Source organism: Diadema antillarum, unplaced genomic scaffold (assembly GCF_040938485.1).
Source record: "Diadema antillarum isolate AM-2024a unplaced genomic scaffold, OU_Dant_1.0 scf00000177, whole genome shotgun sequence".
Classification (NCBI taxonomy): domain Eukaryota; kingdom Metazoa; phylum Echinodermata; class Echinoidea; order Diadematoida; family Diadematidae; genus Diadema; species Diadema antillarum.
The window spans coordinates 120,414-137,508 of record NW_027271066.1 but is presented as its reverse complement, the minus strand read 5'-3'; the positions used below and the strand labels follow the sequence as shown (position 1 = coordinate 137,508).

At 39.3% G+C, this 17,095-nt stretch overlaps 1 protein-coding gene across 1 annotated transcript; it reads right to left on the bottom strand.

The window, feature by feature from the left end:
• Nucleotides 1–8,681: 8,681 nt before the first annotated feature.
• On the bottom strand, nt 8,682–9,743 carry LOC139722913 (G-protein coupled receptor moody-like). Its single transcript, XM_071634194.1, has one exon. It carries the CDS (start codon nt 9,741–9,743, stop codon nt 8,682–8,684), a length of 1,062 nt encoding a protein of 353 aa, XP_071490295.1.
• Between the last annotated feature and the right edge of the window lie 7,352 nt (nt 9,744–17,095).

Here is a 17,095-nt window from a genome sequence, read left to right as displayed (position 1 = left end):
TCTGCTGCTTTTTTCCCCCTATTAGTCCGGTTGCCCATTGTCTCTTAAACATTCGCAAACAAAATCATACAAGATTACACATCACATACATACATAATATGCGTGCACACACACACACACACACACACACACACACACACACATATAGATAGATACAAATACACACATACGCGAGTACATGCCCATGCATGATGTTATAAAATGCATACTAGTATACACGCACATATTTTCCATAAACTTTATCAGCAAGGGAATGATGTTCTATATGATTGACTCTGAACTCCCTCGATTATGCCAGCAATTCATTGCAACGCAACAGATAATGGGAATGTGTTCGTAATACTTCCCCCTTTCTCTCCCTCCCTCTCTTTCTCTGATTCTCTGTGCCTCTCTCCCTGTCTCTTTCTCTCTCTCTCTCTATCAAGAGTGATGAATTGGACGTTTGTCTATTTATCCTTACGCTAGGAGTAACAGGAATAAACGTGAAACAATGTATAAACCTTTTTATGTTTGCTTAATTTTCTTTTTTTTCAATTTATATGTAATCGATTTTGATATTACGTACGTATACTAAAACCGAATCCGACAAAAGAAACGTCTACTAACCCTAGAAATTATCGGAATACATTTCACTGAAATATAGATTATTCTACATCTCACACCATGCATATCACCTCAAAGATCACCACAGACGAACTAAGAAATCACATTGACATAGAACAACGAAAGTTACAATTGACACACCTACAATATCAATGAACAGAGAACAAGCTATCAATCTGTCCATTAATGACACAGACCTGAAACAGCAGGACCACAAATTTTGTTTGAGTAATTTATGTACAATTCCCCGATCGACATAAATGCATGCACCGCGTATGTATATGTGCATGTTTATCATAATGTTATAATACACATAATTATAACGTGTATAAATTATAATGCATGTCATCGCGAACGCAAATTACTAAAGTTTGAGCATTTTCAAAGAGGCAATCTTTGCTTAGCTGATAATGAACAAAAACAACAACAACAACAACAACAGCAAACTGGGTCGGCATCTTACAGGCAAGGCCTAACATCAATGACAAAATCCGTTTTCTCGCATCTTCTGGGAGACAATCCTACTCCTTTAGACTGATAAGTTCGAAGTTTTTAGACGCAAACATGATCCTCAGACGTTGTTGACCGTGAAACGTTTCACCAGCTGTATGTTTTTCACGAGTATGTCAATCATCCTTTTTGGAGAACTATTCGTCAGGCTGATATTATCTCGCCCTATACGTTTCCCGCCAAACAATCCTCAGAGTTAAAAAAATGATCCGTCAAACTTTGAAGAGCTCAAAGTCAATCACGTCTCGACTTTACAGTAAATCACGGATTTTCACTGCGTTTTCCCGACAGGAAACAATAGTGGAGTTCTCAATCAGAAAACAAGCACTGATTTTGAAACCTTAAATGTTTAATAGGGATCGGAAGTAGCGCGGAGCTTGCATAGTCTCCTAGTTTCCTGAGGATGAATCACTCTTGGAGCGCGATGTATTTCTATAACAATGAAGGCTGAGGAGAACCCCTCTCTCTCCTTCTAGAGCGATACCAATCAGATGGATTTAATAGAATGACAGCTAACTTCATGCAGCATCTTGACCCAAGTAAGTGCAATCGATGTGATGACATTGAACGCTGAAACTGACATACATTTTTATTGAAATGAGAGTATCAACTGGGGTATATCTTGTAATCTCTCTTGGAAATTTTCATTTGTTTACTCACAATGGCCATACTCTATTCGGAAGTTGCTACTGTGCATGCAGCTTCTGATGGATTGAGCATCCCTGAATCTTTGCTGCAGTGTCCTTTGACTGCAATCTTTGCTCCAATCTGTACCATGGGTTGTGAATAAGCGTATTTCTGGGAGGGAAAATGGTATATATAGAGGAGTTTCTCTTCAAAGCAGCATCACTTCGGGCTGCTTAAGTCTGCTCCGCAACCACGCCAGAGCACCCAGAGAGAAGAGACATCCTTTTTCAGCTAAGAGTCAAGTTCTCTAAGAAGAAAGCATTTCAATTGTGAGTATTGAACGTTTTGTTAAGAGTTCCTTGCACTTTTTAAATGATGAGACAAATTTCCCGATTATGGATTTTGTGATAACGCGGTAAGGGTGATCTTGAAAGTATATTTCATTGTTGTCCATAACTTTTAGATATGCAACTATACTTTGCTGTTTGACAACACCATGAAAGGTATGCAGAGTAGTGCATTATTCTTCATATCATGTGGAGGGTATAACACACGCTTTCACTGAGTATTTGCACGTATATGTGTGAAGTTAGAACATACTAATGAAACCTCTCAAACTTCACGTCGCTCGCTAAACTTAGGAAACTTTAGCAAATCATTGTAATACTTCATATGACGTCTAATTACACACATATTAATAGATTAACGGATAATTTAAAGGGGAAGGAGTGGCCCACTGCTTGAACGTTGGGACAATTATTGCTGAAATGCGACCTACATTAGCAGAATCGCACAATGTACGCCATCTATAAACATTTTCACTTGTTTTGCATCTTTTCTGTTCCTTTTTTGCAGTCACGTGATTCATCATGCGAGTGATTTCAAGTCTAGCTGTGCTCGGCTGTCTCTTGTCTTTAGCGACGCTGTCACTAGCTGCCCCAAGAGGTGAATTTACCAAGCTGCTGACTTCTTCTGAATCAGCTAATTTCCAACAGTCTAATATAATCCATTATGAGAGAATATGTCATTTTTCAAAGGTGCACCTTCTTACAAGATAGTGTGATAAATAAAATCACAATCCTAGTTTTCAAGCATGAAAATGTTGAAACTATGATAGAACACTCTCAATCTAATCAAATGCATCTTTTGTAGAGTACATCAGCTGCAACACTCAAGAGGTCTTTAAAAAAAAAGAATGTCATAACTTAACTGCTCATGAAGTGCAAGTCGCAGATATACCGAAGATCGGTACGTACTCACGCAGAAGCATGCGCCGAATTCAATCGATGAAATTGATTTACATATACTGAAAGCAGTGGTGAAACATATTAACAAGCACTCATACAAGATAGCATAGGCATGTACATTTACATCTACATTTTTACATCAAATTGTTGAACTTCTTGTGTCCACAGTGCCACGGGACTCGTGCGAAAGAGGTCGCTCTGGTACTGTGTGTGGAAGCAATGGCAAGACCTACAACGATGAGTGTGACATAGAGGCTGATTCTGAGTCCAGTGGAACGACGATCACGGTTTCTTACTCAGGAGCTTGTGGTCGGGGCGGAGGCCCTAGCGCGCCTATTCCCGCACCCCCAGCAGGACCGGCCTCGCCTGCAGGACCGGCCCCGCCTGCAGGACCGGCCCCGCCTGCAGCACCTGCGCCACCGAGGGCTCCTGTGGCACCTGGACCACCTAGGGCTCCGGTCCCAGTACCTCCTGCAGCTCCTTCAGCGCCAAGACCCCCTGTAGCCCCACCTCGAGCACCTCAGGCTCCTGTTCCTCCCCCTAGAGCTCCGACTGCGCCTTACTATCCTCCCCAAAGGGCTCCTACTCCTCCTCGTCCAAGTGCTCCTGTTCAACCACCAAGAGCTCCTGCTCCCCCTGGTGTCCCAGGATACGCTCCATCATCCCCTGGTGTTCCAGCATACGCCCCTGCATCTCCTGGTGTTCCAGCATACGCCCCTGCATCTCCTGGTGTTCCAGCATACGCCCCAGCATCTCCTGGTGTTCCAGGATACGCTCCTGCATCTCCTGGTGTTCCAGCATACGCCCCTGCAGCACCCGTGCCAGGTGTGGGATTTGCACCAGGAGACGGCACTGTCTTTGCCGCCGCTGACGCTGACGGGACGGACGCTGCTACAGATGCTGGAACAGCGGGCAGTGATGCCGACAGCGATAGCAGCGAAGAGGAGGTCGACACCATTGAAACCGTCGACGGTGCTGACACAGATGCCGCTGATACGGGAGATGGGGCTAATGGAGTTGATGGAGCTGCTGCAGCTGCTGCTCCTGCTGCTGACGCAGCCGATGCTGACTCTAGTGGGGAGTCAGATTCGTCGGCAACAGCTCCTGGTTCCCCAACGGTTGCAAGCATTCCTGGTGCAGGCATTCCGGTCCCTGGCCCACCAGCTCCTGCGCCACCTGCTCCTCCCGCATTTTCTCCAGTGCAACCACGGGCCCCCTCTCCACGCCCAGCTGTACCTGCCGCACCACGACCAGCTGCACCAGCCCCTGCTGCACCGCGCCCAGCTGCACCGCGCCCAGCTGCACCACGCCCTGCTGCACCACGTCCTGCTGCACCACGCCCTGCTGCACCACCGGTGCCACGCCCAGCAGCACCTGCTGCACCACGACCTCCAGTCGCACAGGCTCCAAACGTGCCTCTTGCCCCCTCGGCTGATGCCGGCACTGGCACCTGTTCCCAGAACGATGCTGCTTCCTCAGGCTGTGATGCAAACGGTGGTTCATCTGACAGTGGTGAGTAAGACCCTATTTTCATGAGACACGTTGTAATTACTTTCAAATCACATAGATGTGGCATCACTGTCTTTTAATATCCTAATACACATGCTTTAGTCTCGTATCATCTTTATTGCATGTGCCATTGTATTCCACACATTGTTTGAAGATTACAAAGTGGCTTCAAGGCAGGGGACTCGAAGCACTCCTGCTATTATTTGATAGAACGTATGCATGTTACCTTCTTATTCAGTGAAAAGGGAATTTGCTCGTCGATAATTACAATATCATGTGATATGCTCATTTTGATTTATTTTCATGTCATCGTCGTCGTGCAAAGTTTAAAGCGATGGTACAGTTTCGTTTGAAATGGGGCTTCAGGTTTCCAGTGTTGTTAATTAGGATTTTTTGAGATAATGAGAAACTTCTTATGAAATATGAAAGAGCATATAATTCTAAAAGGAATTCAAAGTTTGCTTAATAAAATTGGTTTTGAAATGGCTGAGATATCCAAAACAACGCAATCCTAATAAAAGTTGGTACCCACCTTTTATTAGGAGTGCGTTGTTTTACTTTTGTTTTGGATATCTCAGCCATTTCAAAGCCAATTTTCATCATCTAAACTTTGAATTCCTCTTAGAATTGTATGTTTGTTAACATTTCATAGAATGATTTCTAACTATTTTACAAAAAGTTAAAAGCTGAATTCTCACTTAAACCAATACTATACCATCCCTTTAAGCCGTCGTTACAGCTCCCCCTTTATTTTCTCTCTCGAAATACGAACATATGTGTTGCCAAAAACTACTACAGTGTATTTCTATTATGTTCTTACAGATGATCTCAGGGTGGGAACTATTGCATAGAAAGCCTTCGCACCACTAGACTGCGGTCTCTGCAAAAGCTAGGTAAGTACATTTGCTATATAGTAAGAGACTGGAACATACGCTTAATGTGGAATCATTGATCCTCAATACACTGTACTAGTATACGAATGAAATCAGTCAAAAGGCTTTTGAAATTAATGATCTCTATATTATATTTCTTACAGAACTATGGAGCAGTAAACCATTGCAAAGATTAGAAAACAAAATTGTGGCATGGTCTCTCTATTTGATGCTTATACTAGCTTCTACATGATATCGCCCTTGCTTTAGATTTGGTTTTCTCTGCAGTTTATGCAAGAATACAAAGGGTAACACCTGCTTAATCGATCTCCAACTTGTTTTCTTTGTGCATTTCAGCTGATGTATGCACTACCGCAGACCTTAGATTACAACAGAGCACACTTTGATAGAGACTTCCTGGATTGTCATAATGTCAAGAGTGTTTAATATCATTTTCAGCATTAATCTTAATAGTTCAATCGAATTCATGAGATGACCGTAGTGACAACACAATTTGATAGTTATGTTTTGAAATTTTTCATTGATTATCATATCAAAAGATGTTCTGCCATTTTTATATAGCAGGCCTTCACTACTTTCCCAGTTTCTCCTCGCTGACCGATCTGATGACTTTTTTTTCAAGAATTAGCTGACAATCTGGGAAACTTTATTCTGCTTTTTCATCCTAACGTGGCATCCATTGACAAAATATACCGGGCTATCGTTACAAACATAATCAGTAGTTTCTGCATCAAACCGACACTGATATTCATTTCACGTTTCCATTATGGGGAAAATTAGCTCGAAAAGAAGTCAGTACTGAACGACAATGCCATGGTAACTGAATCTTTACTGTTTCATTCAGTTCAGGCAATTTCATCAATATTCTTATTCACCCGGTTGCTCTTTGCACGTATTTTCTTTTTTAATTCATCCTGACAGGTGGCACGCACGGTGTCTTCACCTAGGCGACGCTGAACATGCTGAAGGTAGTCGTCTTCGTGCATCGTTGCTCGGACAACGTATTTATTTATTACGAAAAATGCACTTTTCTGTTCGTCTATTTCACGCATTTTCCTTTTTATGTTCGTTTGTTTTGTGTTGTTTTAGTTTACAAATCAACGTCAGGCACATACTTTCTTTCTCATTGCTTGCACTTTGTAGACTACTTAGTACCCGCTTCTAATTTTATAATTAATATCCATGTACTGACAGCGTTAAACCTCAATGTAAAAAAAAACATACACGCCATGATACACAGTGGTATAAATCTTCATTAGTGATCTGGATCGTTCAGGTGCAGGTTCAATGACATTTATTTCCAGCAAATATTAACATATATATATATATATATATATATATATATATATGTACAGGTAACATGTGATTAATTTGAAAATGCTGGGGGCACATCTAAAGAAGTCGCTTGCAAATTCAGAAGTTTTGTCTATATAAAGTCTGGTGATAATCTGTTAAACAAAGATTTATGCAATCTTAATTTACCCTACAATTTGCCAACACGTGAAAATCTAGTTTAGGAAGGAACATTCATATCAATTTGATGAAATGAATGCAAGAAATATTAATTGTGTGAATACATTATCCTAAAACCACTGTAAGGCTATCTCTCAGTTTGAATTCCATTTTTGTTGATTTATGTTTCGCCAGTTGTTTTGATATTTTATTTATTATTTATTATTTTGAGTTTTATCTATGTTTGCGTTTGCAAATAAAATTCAGAATCAATTGAAGTTACAGTCGTTCGGTTATATCTTCTAATTGTTGTCACTTATTATCATGTCCATGTACTGAAATGAACTTACATAACAACAGATCTACTAACAAATACCAGCCTATTAGACTCCCTTACAAGCTTTAAAGTATGTGTCGGCAGAGAGAGAGAGAGAGAGAGAGACAAAAAGCAAGAGAAGAAACATACATATGCATATGATATATATATATATATATATATATATATATCATATGCATATGTATGTTTCTTCTCTTGCTTTTATATATATATATATATATATATATATATATATACATATATATTTTGAAACAAGAGAGGGAAAACTGACCAGAAACAAATAATAGATAGTGAAAACTTTCTTTGCTCAAAGTTTTCACTATACACACATATATATATATATATATATATATATATATATATATATTATATACTGTAGTTTAAATCGTGACGAATGAAGACAAGGGATGTCGGCGGATGCCAGCTGGATTAGTTGATGCTTTCGACACTTGATCTTCTTGGTCAGCTGTATCGTCTGTACACAAGCGTGGTATGATAGAGAAATAACCAAAGACCGAGGTGCATGCATGGGATAGAAATTATATAGCTACATACATACACATATGCACACATACATACATACATACACACACACACACACATACACACACACAAATATATGTGTATATATATGTATATATATATAGTAGGCAGTCCACGTGTTGGCGAAATAATAAGATAAGAAACAAAACTGGAACAAAGTTCATATTTTGTTCCAGTTTTGTTTCTTATCTTACATACATATATGAATATACGGGAGAGATTGAGTGTTTGATGAAAAATAAGGCACTGGAGAAATTATAAAGTTGATCACAGTTGAGTGAAGTTAAACGTCTTGAGACTCAGATGGATAGCGCACATTGACGGCTACAGAGAACTCAAGGGAACTGGAAGAACTGAATAAGGCATTACGAGATGATGTGAGTGAACTGCCATCAGTGTGTATACTAGCTATGACAGTCAAGCTATGCCGAATAATTTCCCATCATATAACACAATGGTAGTAAGAATGTACATTGAATGATTTGAAAGAATAAAATGATTTATGCGTTACTTAGTGAACTCGTGAAATGCGGAAATGAATTTGGACCTCCCCACAGAGAAAGGTCTGGTGAGCTGTGCAAAATGTGTTTCTGGTGTTTTTATTGTCTGTGCAGGGCGGGGGGGGGGGGGGGGGACTGGAAGTGTAGATAACTGATGGATAAAAGGAAAACTCCAGTAATGTGGCATGAATAATCTCTTAGCTTGATGACTGTCATTGATATTAAAAGATACAAATAGTTTACTAAGCTGAAACCTCAGAAACTAGCATACCTGAAGAGAGAAAAGAACAGTTTATTCTGCAGCCACCTGCCGCCGGTGCCATTACATCGAGCAGGGATGCACCAATATTTGCTGGGATTGCTCCAACCAATATTTGCTGGGATTGCTCCAAGATCAGAATGTAATAGATAGCACTAATTATTGTAGGCTTGTATCGCCGGGCAGGCATTTTTGACAAAGTCATTCCAGGGAGACTCTTATCCAGGAGGATGGATGCGGAATGTCGTTGTATTTACATTTCAGAAGGGCACGAAACACCTGCTTGAAATGTGGATGCTTCTGGGCGTAGATGAGAGGGTTGATGCAGCAGTTGACGGACATGAGGATGAAGGTGTAGATGGAGGGGATCTCGTGTCCCGGGATGAGTACGCAGAGACTGTGGGGTATCACGCAGAGGAAGAAAGCGCACACGACGAAAAATAGGTTCATGTTGATCTGGCGGTCTCTCTTCCGAACCTCTTTCTTCGATGGGGCATCGAGTCCGCGAGGACCGTCAGAAGTTTGATCTTGACCAGGCATCTCGGAGGGCTCCGGACGGTTGGCGGTGACGACGGAAGCGGGTGCGACATCGCTTTGCGCCAACACTTGCCGCTGCTGACGCACCCGCATCAAAATCTTGACGTAACAGAAAATTATGAGAAGGAACGAGAAGAAGATGTTCACAAAGGCGATTGATTCGTATATGCCGACCGGATCCTCCTTACTCAACCAGCTGCACCACCGCTGCTCGCTGAAGTAGCCCAGCGTCTCGATATTGACAACTTCTGGTACAAGCAAGCAGAGTATTGACTGGAACCAGGCAACGGCCAACATGAGGCACAATCGAAGGGGTTTATAGAGCCACTGGTAGTCAGCTGGTCTTCTCGTGATTAGATAATAGCGGTTGAAGGCGATGAGAGCGAGAGTGAGCACGCTGGTTATTGTGGATATATAGACAGAGGCTCCTACCACCTGACAGAAGGTGTGGTCCAAGGGCCAACCTGCTGGGTGGACGAGTCCTAAAGACTGGAAGGGCAGCAGGGCGCACGTCAGGAGATCCGTAACGCTGAGACTCAATACAAACACGTTCGTTATCGTCTGCAGTTTTCGCGAGACAGCCGTCGCGACGATCACCAGGCTGTTGCCGGTGATGCCGATGACGGCAACGACTACGAGGATGCTTGCTCCAATGGCACGGTGGACGAAACCGACCTCAAATTCACTCTCATTAGATTCATCGACGGGTGGAGTGAAATTCTGCATTGTTTAGCTGTTTTTACATCTGTGTCTGTAAAAACGTTTATTGGCTAAGAATATATCAATTATAAGTATTTGAACGAAAGTGTGATCCGCATGCAAGCTTAAAAAGATGTTTTCTTTGCAACTTCGTCACGACAAAGAAGCTCACTTGCTGAAATAAAGATTCACCGTGAAACAAGGTCATTTACTTAGCGCGAAGTAGAAGAAATTCGTCACATTAATGGAACCGACATTTCCGCTCGAAAATGGTCTTTCGTCTGTTTCACAAAGTGTATACTTTTCCCCAAGTCTTCTTTGGGTAAATAAAGAAGAAAGGACAAACCAGTTTCGTCGATGAGCCACATTGCAAGTGCAAACAAGTGCGCGAGTGTCACATGACAATCACATGCACTAGATCGCTTAAGAGGTATCGATACCGATACCGATACTCTTTCAACAGTCGTATCGTTGATTGATGGTTGATTGTTAACCCGATCCGTACTGAATTCTGAAATTCCTGTAGACTTAATACACGGGCCACCAGGTTCCCTTATGGAACAGGTAAAAAAAAAATCACAGTTAATCGTGACTCTGCAGCAGCCAAATGTAGGTGTATTCAGTGGACTTCAGCAGACTCGTCACTGCTGCCATCTTGATTTGTGCGGACACTTCTGCGTTATGAAATAATATGTAGGCCTAATTACCAGTGTGCTCGCTCTGGATCCCTGGTGTGTTTGCGTATGTGCGTGCGTGTGTTCGTGTTCTTGTGCACGTGAATGGCACTCCCTGCCTTGTGAGCAGTCTTTGGCACGACCAGAGTGTCTCTCACCTGACCTCCACAATTCAACCATGCGAATCGCTTTATCGGCGTTACATGATCAGGACGCAAAATATCAACAATACCTCCCAACTCAAGTGATCTTTAATTCATACTTTTTCTTATTTGCTAAGCCAAGCATGATGGCAAAACGCCTGCTGCATTAGCAAATGAACCATAATTTGATTGACCGCAACTCATGAATTTTGTAGGGGGTATAGTATACCTTACATTTTACTGCTCATCGTCATTTCAAAGAAAGAACATTCTGCGGGTTTCCATTATAGCATATTCACTAATGAAATTAATTGGAAAAATGATATTCACAGTCACAAACCCCCCCCCCCCTCCGAAAAAACGCAGTATCTGACACTGTGATAATTCGGTTTTCTGAAAAAGATGTAGGAAACCCATTTTCATAACTGCGAAAAGTAGTATATACATGATTATACAAGGAAGATATGCAGTATAATACTGAGCTATTAGTCTAGCGGAAAAGTGAGAAATCTATCAAATAGCACCATATTCGGCAAACATACAGACTGATTATATCTTAAGTAGATTTGGATATCAGCCCTTTCATTCAGAAGGTCTGCCATTGGGCTTCTTATCCCGTTGCCATGGTAATGAATTATCTTGTTTTTAAGAAACAACATATATTTCAAATTAAAACAAACTAAAATGTACAAAAGTGACTAAATTCATAAATTTGGAATTAATCATTCAATTGGAATAAATGTCCTAGTTATTCTCATCTGTCCTATTGCCATGGTAACGAATCATTTTTTAAAAAATACATATGTATTTACAAGTAAATGATACTAACGTGATGAAAGTGACTTAATAGATTTAAAATCATTCATTCATGATAATTCAATTGCAACTTAAGTAATTCTCTGTTGTCTTCTCCCATTGCCATGGGGAAAAATAATACACATTTCTCATTGAACAGTACCAAAAGTGTGACAAAAGTGACTACATTCAGACTTTGGACGAATTAGGTTCGCTTCATCATTTCAATCAAGTCATTATTTCTTTAAAACATTGAACAATTACATATAAATCATCTTTTTTTATTAGAGAAAAATAATCTGTCAAACACAAGTCCTCAGATGTTCTTGTTATTGCACTGTATAATACGTGTCTATTCTCTCCTTCTTTTATATCCGCTCTACTGCATTCTTGCAGGTGTAATGTACACTCTTCTTTGCAATATATTCAATCCAGGTTGTATTTTTATCATTACTCTTATACATCATGGAATCCAGTTTACTTGTGTCCACAATGGCACGTGTTGTATAGTTTCATTTTTCCCTTCTCAATTTGATTTCATGTCAGTTGACAGTTGGTTCCTTTGATTTTGTTTTTTTATCTGTTTCCAGTTTCATTAATTCATTTATTCGTTTTCTTATGTATTTTTTGAGGGTCCCTTATCGTACCAGCCTTGCTTTTTAGTGGGATTCTGCATTTCCATTCCCATCCTTATTTGATTTGTACTATGAATATACTGAAAAATAGGCACAATTATGTTTCTTCATTATATTACTCCTTATCACATGTATTTTGTTCATTTACGCTTTTGTAATTTTACAAATATGTTCTGCTTATACTTTGCATATAATTTTCTCTGTTTATTCAATAGAAATGAAAATTTGAATTTGAATTTAAGTTACCCGCTCAAATACAATCGAAATCATAGCCGTTCAAAATCACGAGAATGATGTCCACTGCCACAGTAACACTTGAAATTCCAGACACTGACATAATTCATAATGGAATAATGCAAAACCATAATAGAAGTGTCTGAGAATGTCTATTTCAAGTTAAAACTTCGTTAGCCATCAAAATCTTGGTGATCCAAAGTCACATTTCCTCTGAAACATGGGGCGTTGCTCTGGCAATGACTTTGCAGAATTGGTGTTGGAAGAATAAGAGCATTTCTGTATTTAAAAACATAATAGGGCTTACAAATCACTAAGCACGTAAATTTCCAACTCTGACTTTTACAAGGTAAAGGTCATGTATGATAGAATAGTTGTCATAGTAACACAATGATGGAAGCGTTTCGGTACGTATGCTTGGTATACAAATCAATAGAAATTGCATGTGCTACTGTATTTTGTAAATGTAACCCCTCTCTGAAACAATATCATTCAGTCTTCTCTCACCTTGGTGACTTGGTGGTAAGCAAAATCCCAGAGATGTTGTCATGACAACATAGTAGTCAAATGATGAATAATGAAAAGGATGCATCTGTGCTTGTGTGATGTTAAAAAGCAAAAAAAAAAAGATCAACATTTCAGTTTGTGAAAATGCTGATACCTACCGCACTGCCATTATTGCTACTGTAAATCAGTACTTATAGGAGTAGTTGATCCATGATGTATATAATTGCAAGAGTTACGATATCCAACCATTACTATCAGCATCTTCATTTATATCATTATCATCATGAACACTGCTACTATCCACATCACGTGTTTGTAGTCGCTATCGTTTATGTGAGAAGACAACACATGTAACTATTGAACAATTTAACTGGCAATAAAGATCATTGTTGTTGTTGTTGTTGTTGTTGTTGTTGTTGTTGTTTTCTACAAGAATCAAAGCCTCCCATCGCAGAAGCTTGCACAAATGCTATTTCAAGTAAACAGCATGATAGAATTAATTTTGTGAGATCACTTGGTTTGAATTATCAAGATTGGTCTTCTCCGTAAGAGTTTTTTTTTTCAGACCCCTTGTGTTAAGTGGCATTAAGATTTGAGGAGAAAGGTCCCTTGGTGTTAAAAGGGAACACCGGACCTGTTAAAAGTTAATCTTACAAGAAAGAGTCAAATCTTATGAGCACAAAAGTGAAAATTAGACCAAAATCTCATGAAAATAAGGAAGTTAATTTTCACTAGCCATTTCTGGAACAGGCAATATGAACTGGCAACTGAGCGAGTTTATGATCTCATCCCCTCACAGGCTAAATAGACTGAACACAGTATCTTGACATTTCCAGTCTTGTTTTTGTTTGTATTTGTTTGTTTGTTTGTTTGTTTGTTTATTCAAACCCATTTATTCCCGAGTTTCAAATCCTAATGTTTCTGACATTGTCTGACTGATCATTACTGCGAAGTTATTCAGCCAGGAATCATGATATTAAGTTTTTCACTTCTGCAGCAGAGAAGTTTACTTTCTGTCAATTTTGTACACGATCAATCGCTATAATTGTGAGGGGGTGACATCATAAAGTCACTCATATGCATACAGATTGCCCCCCCCCCCACCAAAAAAAAAATAATAATAAATAAATAAAAACCTTACAATCGCATAACTTCCCTCATGTTTATCCAATTTTGATCAAATTTTCACTGTTTAGTTTGTTAAATGTTATCTCGTCCTTTTCAGAATAACTTTTGACTGGTCTGGCATTTCTCTTTAAGTATGTATAAGTGTTACTGATTCATGGGCACTTTGATGAACTGAGCGGGCACTTAAGAGACGTTCATTTTTCGTTGTGTTTATTACGTTACTCAGAAAAATCGTTTATTCGTGGTTATTTAGAGACCGCATTATTCTCCATCACTGTGCGCACGATCCTTGGATTCTGCGAAAAGATACATTTCATCATAGAAATTTATACAAATACACTTATTATCATTAGACTGACTACTCTGACGAGGGCAAATATATTCCATGATGATTATCGAATTGTCAGTATGATATATCTTCAGATAGGAGTGCATCATTACACTGATCCACCTGAAAGCACTCACCGTTTCCATGGAAACACCAGTGGCTGACGGGTAATCAACGGCAGTAATGACAGCTAGAAACGGACCAAGCAAATCCTTGCTATAATGACTTTTGCGGAGGACTTTGTGCCGTGGCGGAGGCGTGATTCTCGAGATATCAATCCCACCTTATACTTTAACCCATCTAGTCTCAGAGAATCACTTTCCATTTTGGGGTTGAGTGTTTCTCCTTTTAACATGATTCTTCCTGTGACTAATATTATAAGAGGGATTAAAGCAAACAAACAATATATCTTCCTTTAAATTCATTCGTTGTTCACATTTAGTTGTTTATGTCCGTTGCAGAATTTTCAGGAATCTCTTAATCATAAATCTGTAACTGATTAGTAAAAAGGAAACTGAATCTTTGATAGTTTTGACCCATCCCATCATTGTAATAGTAAAGTGTTTGAATCGAAACGCACACCACCCCCCAACTCCACCTACCCCCTTGAAAAAAGTAGACATACACACATCTTTAAAAAAAATCACAAAATGAAAAGTCTTCATCAAATTAAAAAGAAAAATGGAATCAATATCTGATGGTTTCCAACCAAATTATGTGGAGCAACATTGATTAACCTGCAGCAGTATTTACTAACGGAAAGGGGGCATTAGACTATTTGAAATGGTACGTAATATCTGGTTTGCTACCTCTGCAGACGTGAGATTCGACGTCAGGAGTAACATATTGCGAGCAATGTCCAAGCGAACTTCGAAGACAAGCTCGTAGTTAAGTATGGGGCGCCAAGTGTCGCATGGTCTCTTTCGTCACGAAATCGGTCATTAATTCGTCAAGGAAATAACGATTTCATTACGAAATTGTTATTTCGCCAACAAACTAGCAAATTTAGTGACGAAATTTTCAGCTAGATGTAGCTAGATGTCAACACAACATTGATACAGGCAAAGCTAAAAATGTAGTTATGGCGTTTATAATCTTCTTTTCTGTTGAAGGTTTACATTATAATCCAACGGCGCTTTAACCCTATAAAGCCTAAGCTATTTTGACCCCTTCCAGGCCCAAGGGGGGGCACATTGTGCCCCCCTACATAACTTCTTTATTATATGATGTATGACCGTCATATTTGGCACATGGATAGAGCAACTCATACCCTACATGACGCAACATTTGAAATTTCTCAAGGTCATCCACTGAGGGCGCTATTTGCCAAAATATAAAGAAATACATAGGAAATACGCTAAAATCATGGTTTTTTTTTTTATTTCTTTATCCCAAGCATATATGTTTTTATTTCATATCAATCATTTTAATATTTACCACAAAGGTAAAGCAAATCAACCTTCACTATTTGTTACGGTTTAAATTTCTCAAGGTCAACATGTGGGGGCGCTATTCATTACAATATAAAGCAATATATGAAACCTATGATGTATTGCTTGGAATGGATACATATATTGGTATCACATTTCATATTTCCAAAATATTGAAATTTTGAGTTTGCAGATTGATAATATGAAAAACAAATGATATTACAGGTAAAGCTGGTGTGAAGATAACACAAAATAAAAGGGTAGTCTTTGGAAAATGCTGTATTTTCAATTATTTCTATTATATCTATTGTTTGATGCCTATGTCATATAAAAATAAAAGAAATAATAAGAAAACCATTTCAGAGTAATTCACAACCATAATTACTTCACCATTTGGTCCTTCAGCTAATTACAGCCAAGAAAACTCCCATTTCATTAATTATTATATTGTTAACTGCAATTAGAACAGAAAATCATGTAAAATCTGACGAACATGGTTGTCAGTTTACGGTTGCCATGGCAACCAGCAATATCATACATAGCTAAATTATACATCGAAATGTTCGCAATAAGATTTTAGGAAAAGTCACCAAATTTGGTTGCAATCGGGTAAAGGGTGTAGGAGTGGCAAACGAAAATATGGTAGGGGGGCACAATGTGCCCCCCCCCCCCCCCTTGGGCTTTATAGGGTTAACATGCGGGTTAGATGTAGCGCTCTGCAAATACGTTTTGATACAGAGTAGTTGTACTGTTAAGTTATTCACACTAATATTTCATGTCTATTTTGGAATGAGGGAGTAGTGCAGGAAAAGAATTCTGCATTATCACCCTCCACTTATCACCTTCCACGTACTACAACAATTTTCGCGATGAAAACAATTATGTATGAGGGACCGAAATACTGGAACGATCTCCCCTCTGAACTCACAGGTTGTTTATCACTATCATCCTTTAAATGCAAATCAAGACAGTATTTATTGAATAATTACATAAATTCAGCTCATTGAAATCTGTTTCGTGCTGTACAGGACTATCCCGCTGTACTGTACTCTAGGGTTGTTGTCATGTTACACCAGCTGTTTGTTCCCTCAAATTCTGTCACTGTGTTTATGACCTATTGTATATTCTTCCTTCTTTAAGACAGTTGGGGCGAGGTAACAGCTGGTATTTTAATTCCCACTGCACTGTAACTGGTTGTTGAATGTCTTTTTTTTTTTTTTTGGGGGGGGGGGGGATTTGCAGGTGCATGTTTTCCCTCTTTAATACACGCAATGTATAAAATTCTAATACTTTTTAACCGTATCATGTTATCATATATTGAGTCATATTGTTATTATTGCCAGAACGATAGTGTTTCATCCGCCTACAGCATGCACGCATGTGGCTTATCCGACCCCAAATCTGCATTAGAGAAGAATTTGCTATATAACTGTATAATTGTACTTTTTTTTCCTCCATGTTTCGGTCATTGTTGTACCCGTGCTCCCCATCTTAATCTTTAACTC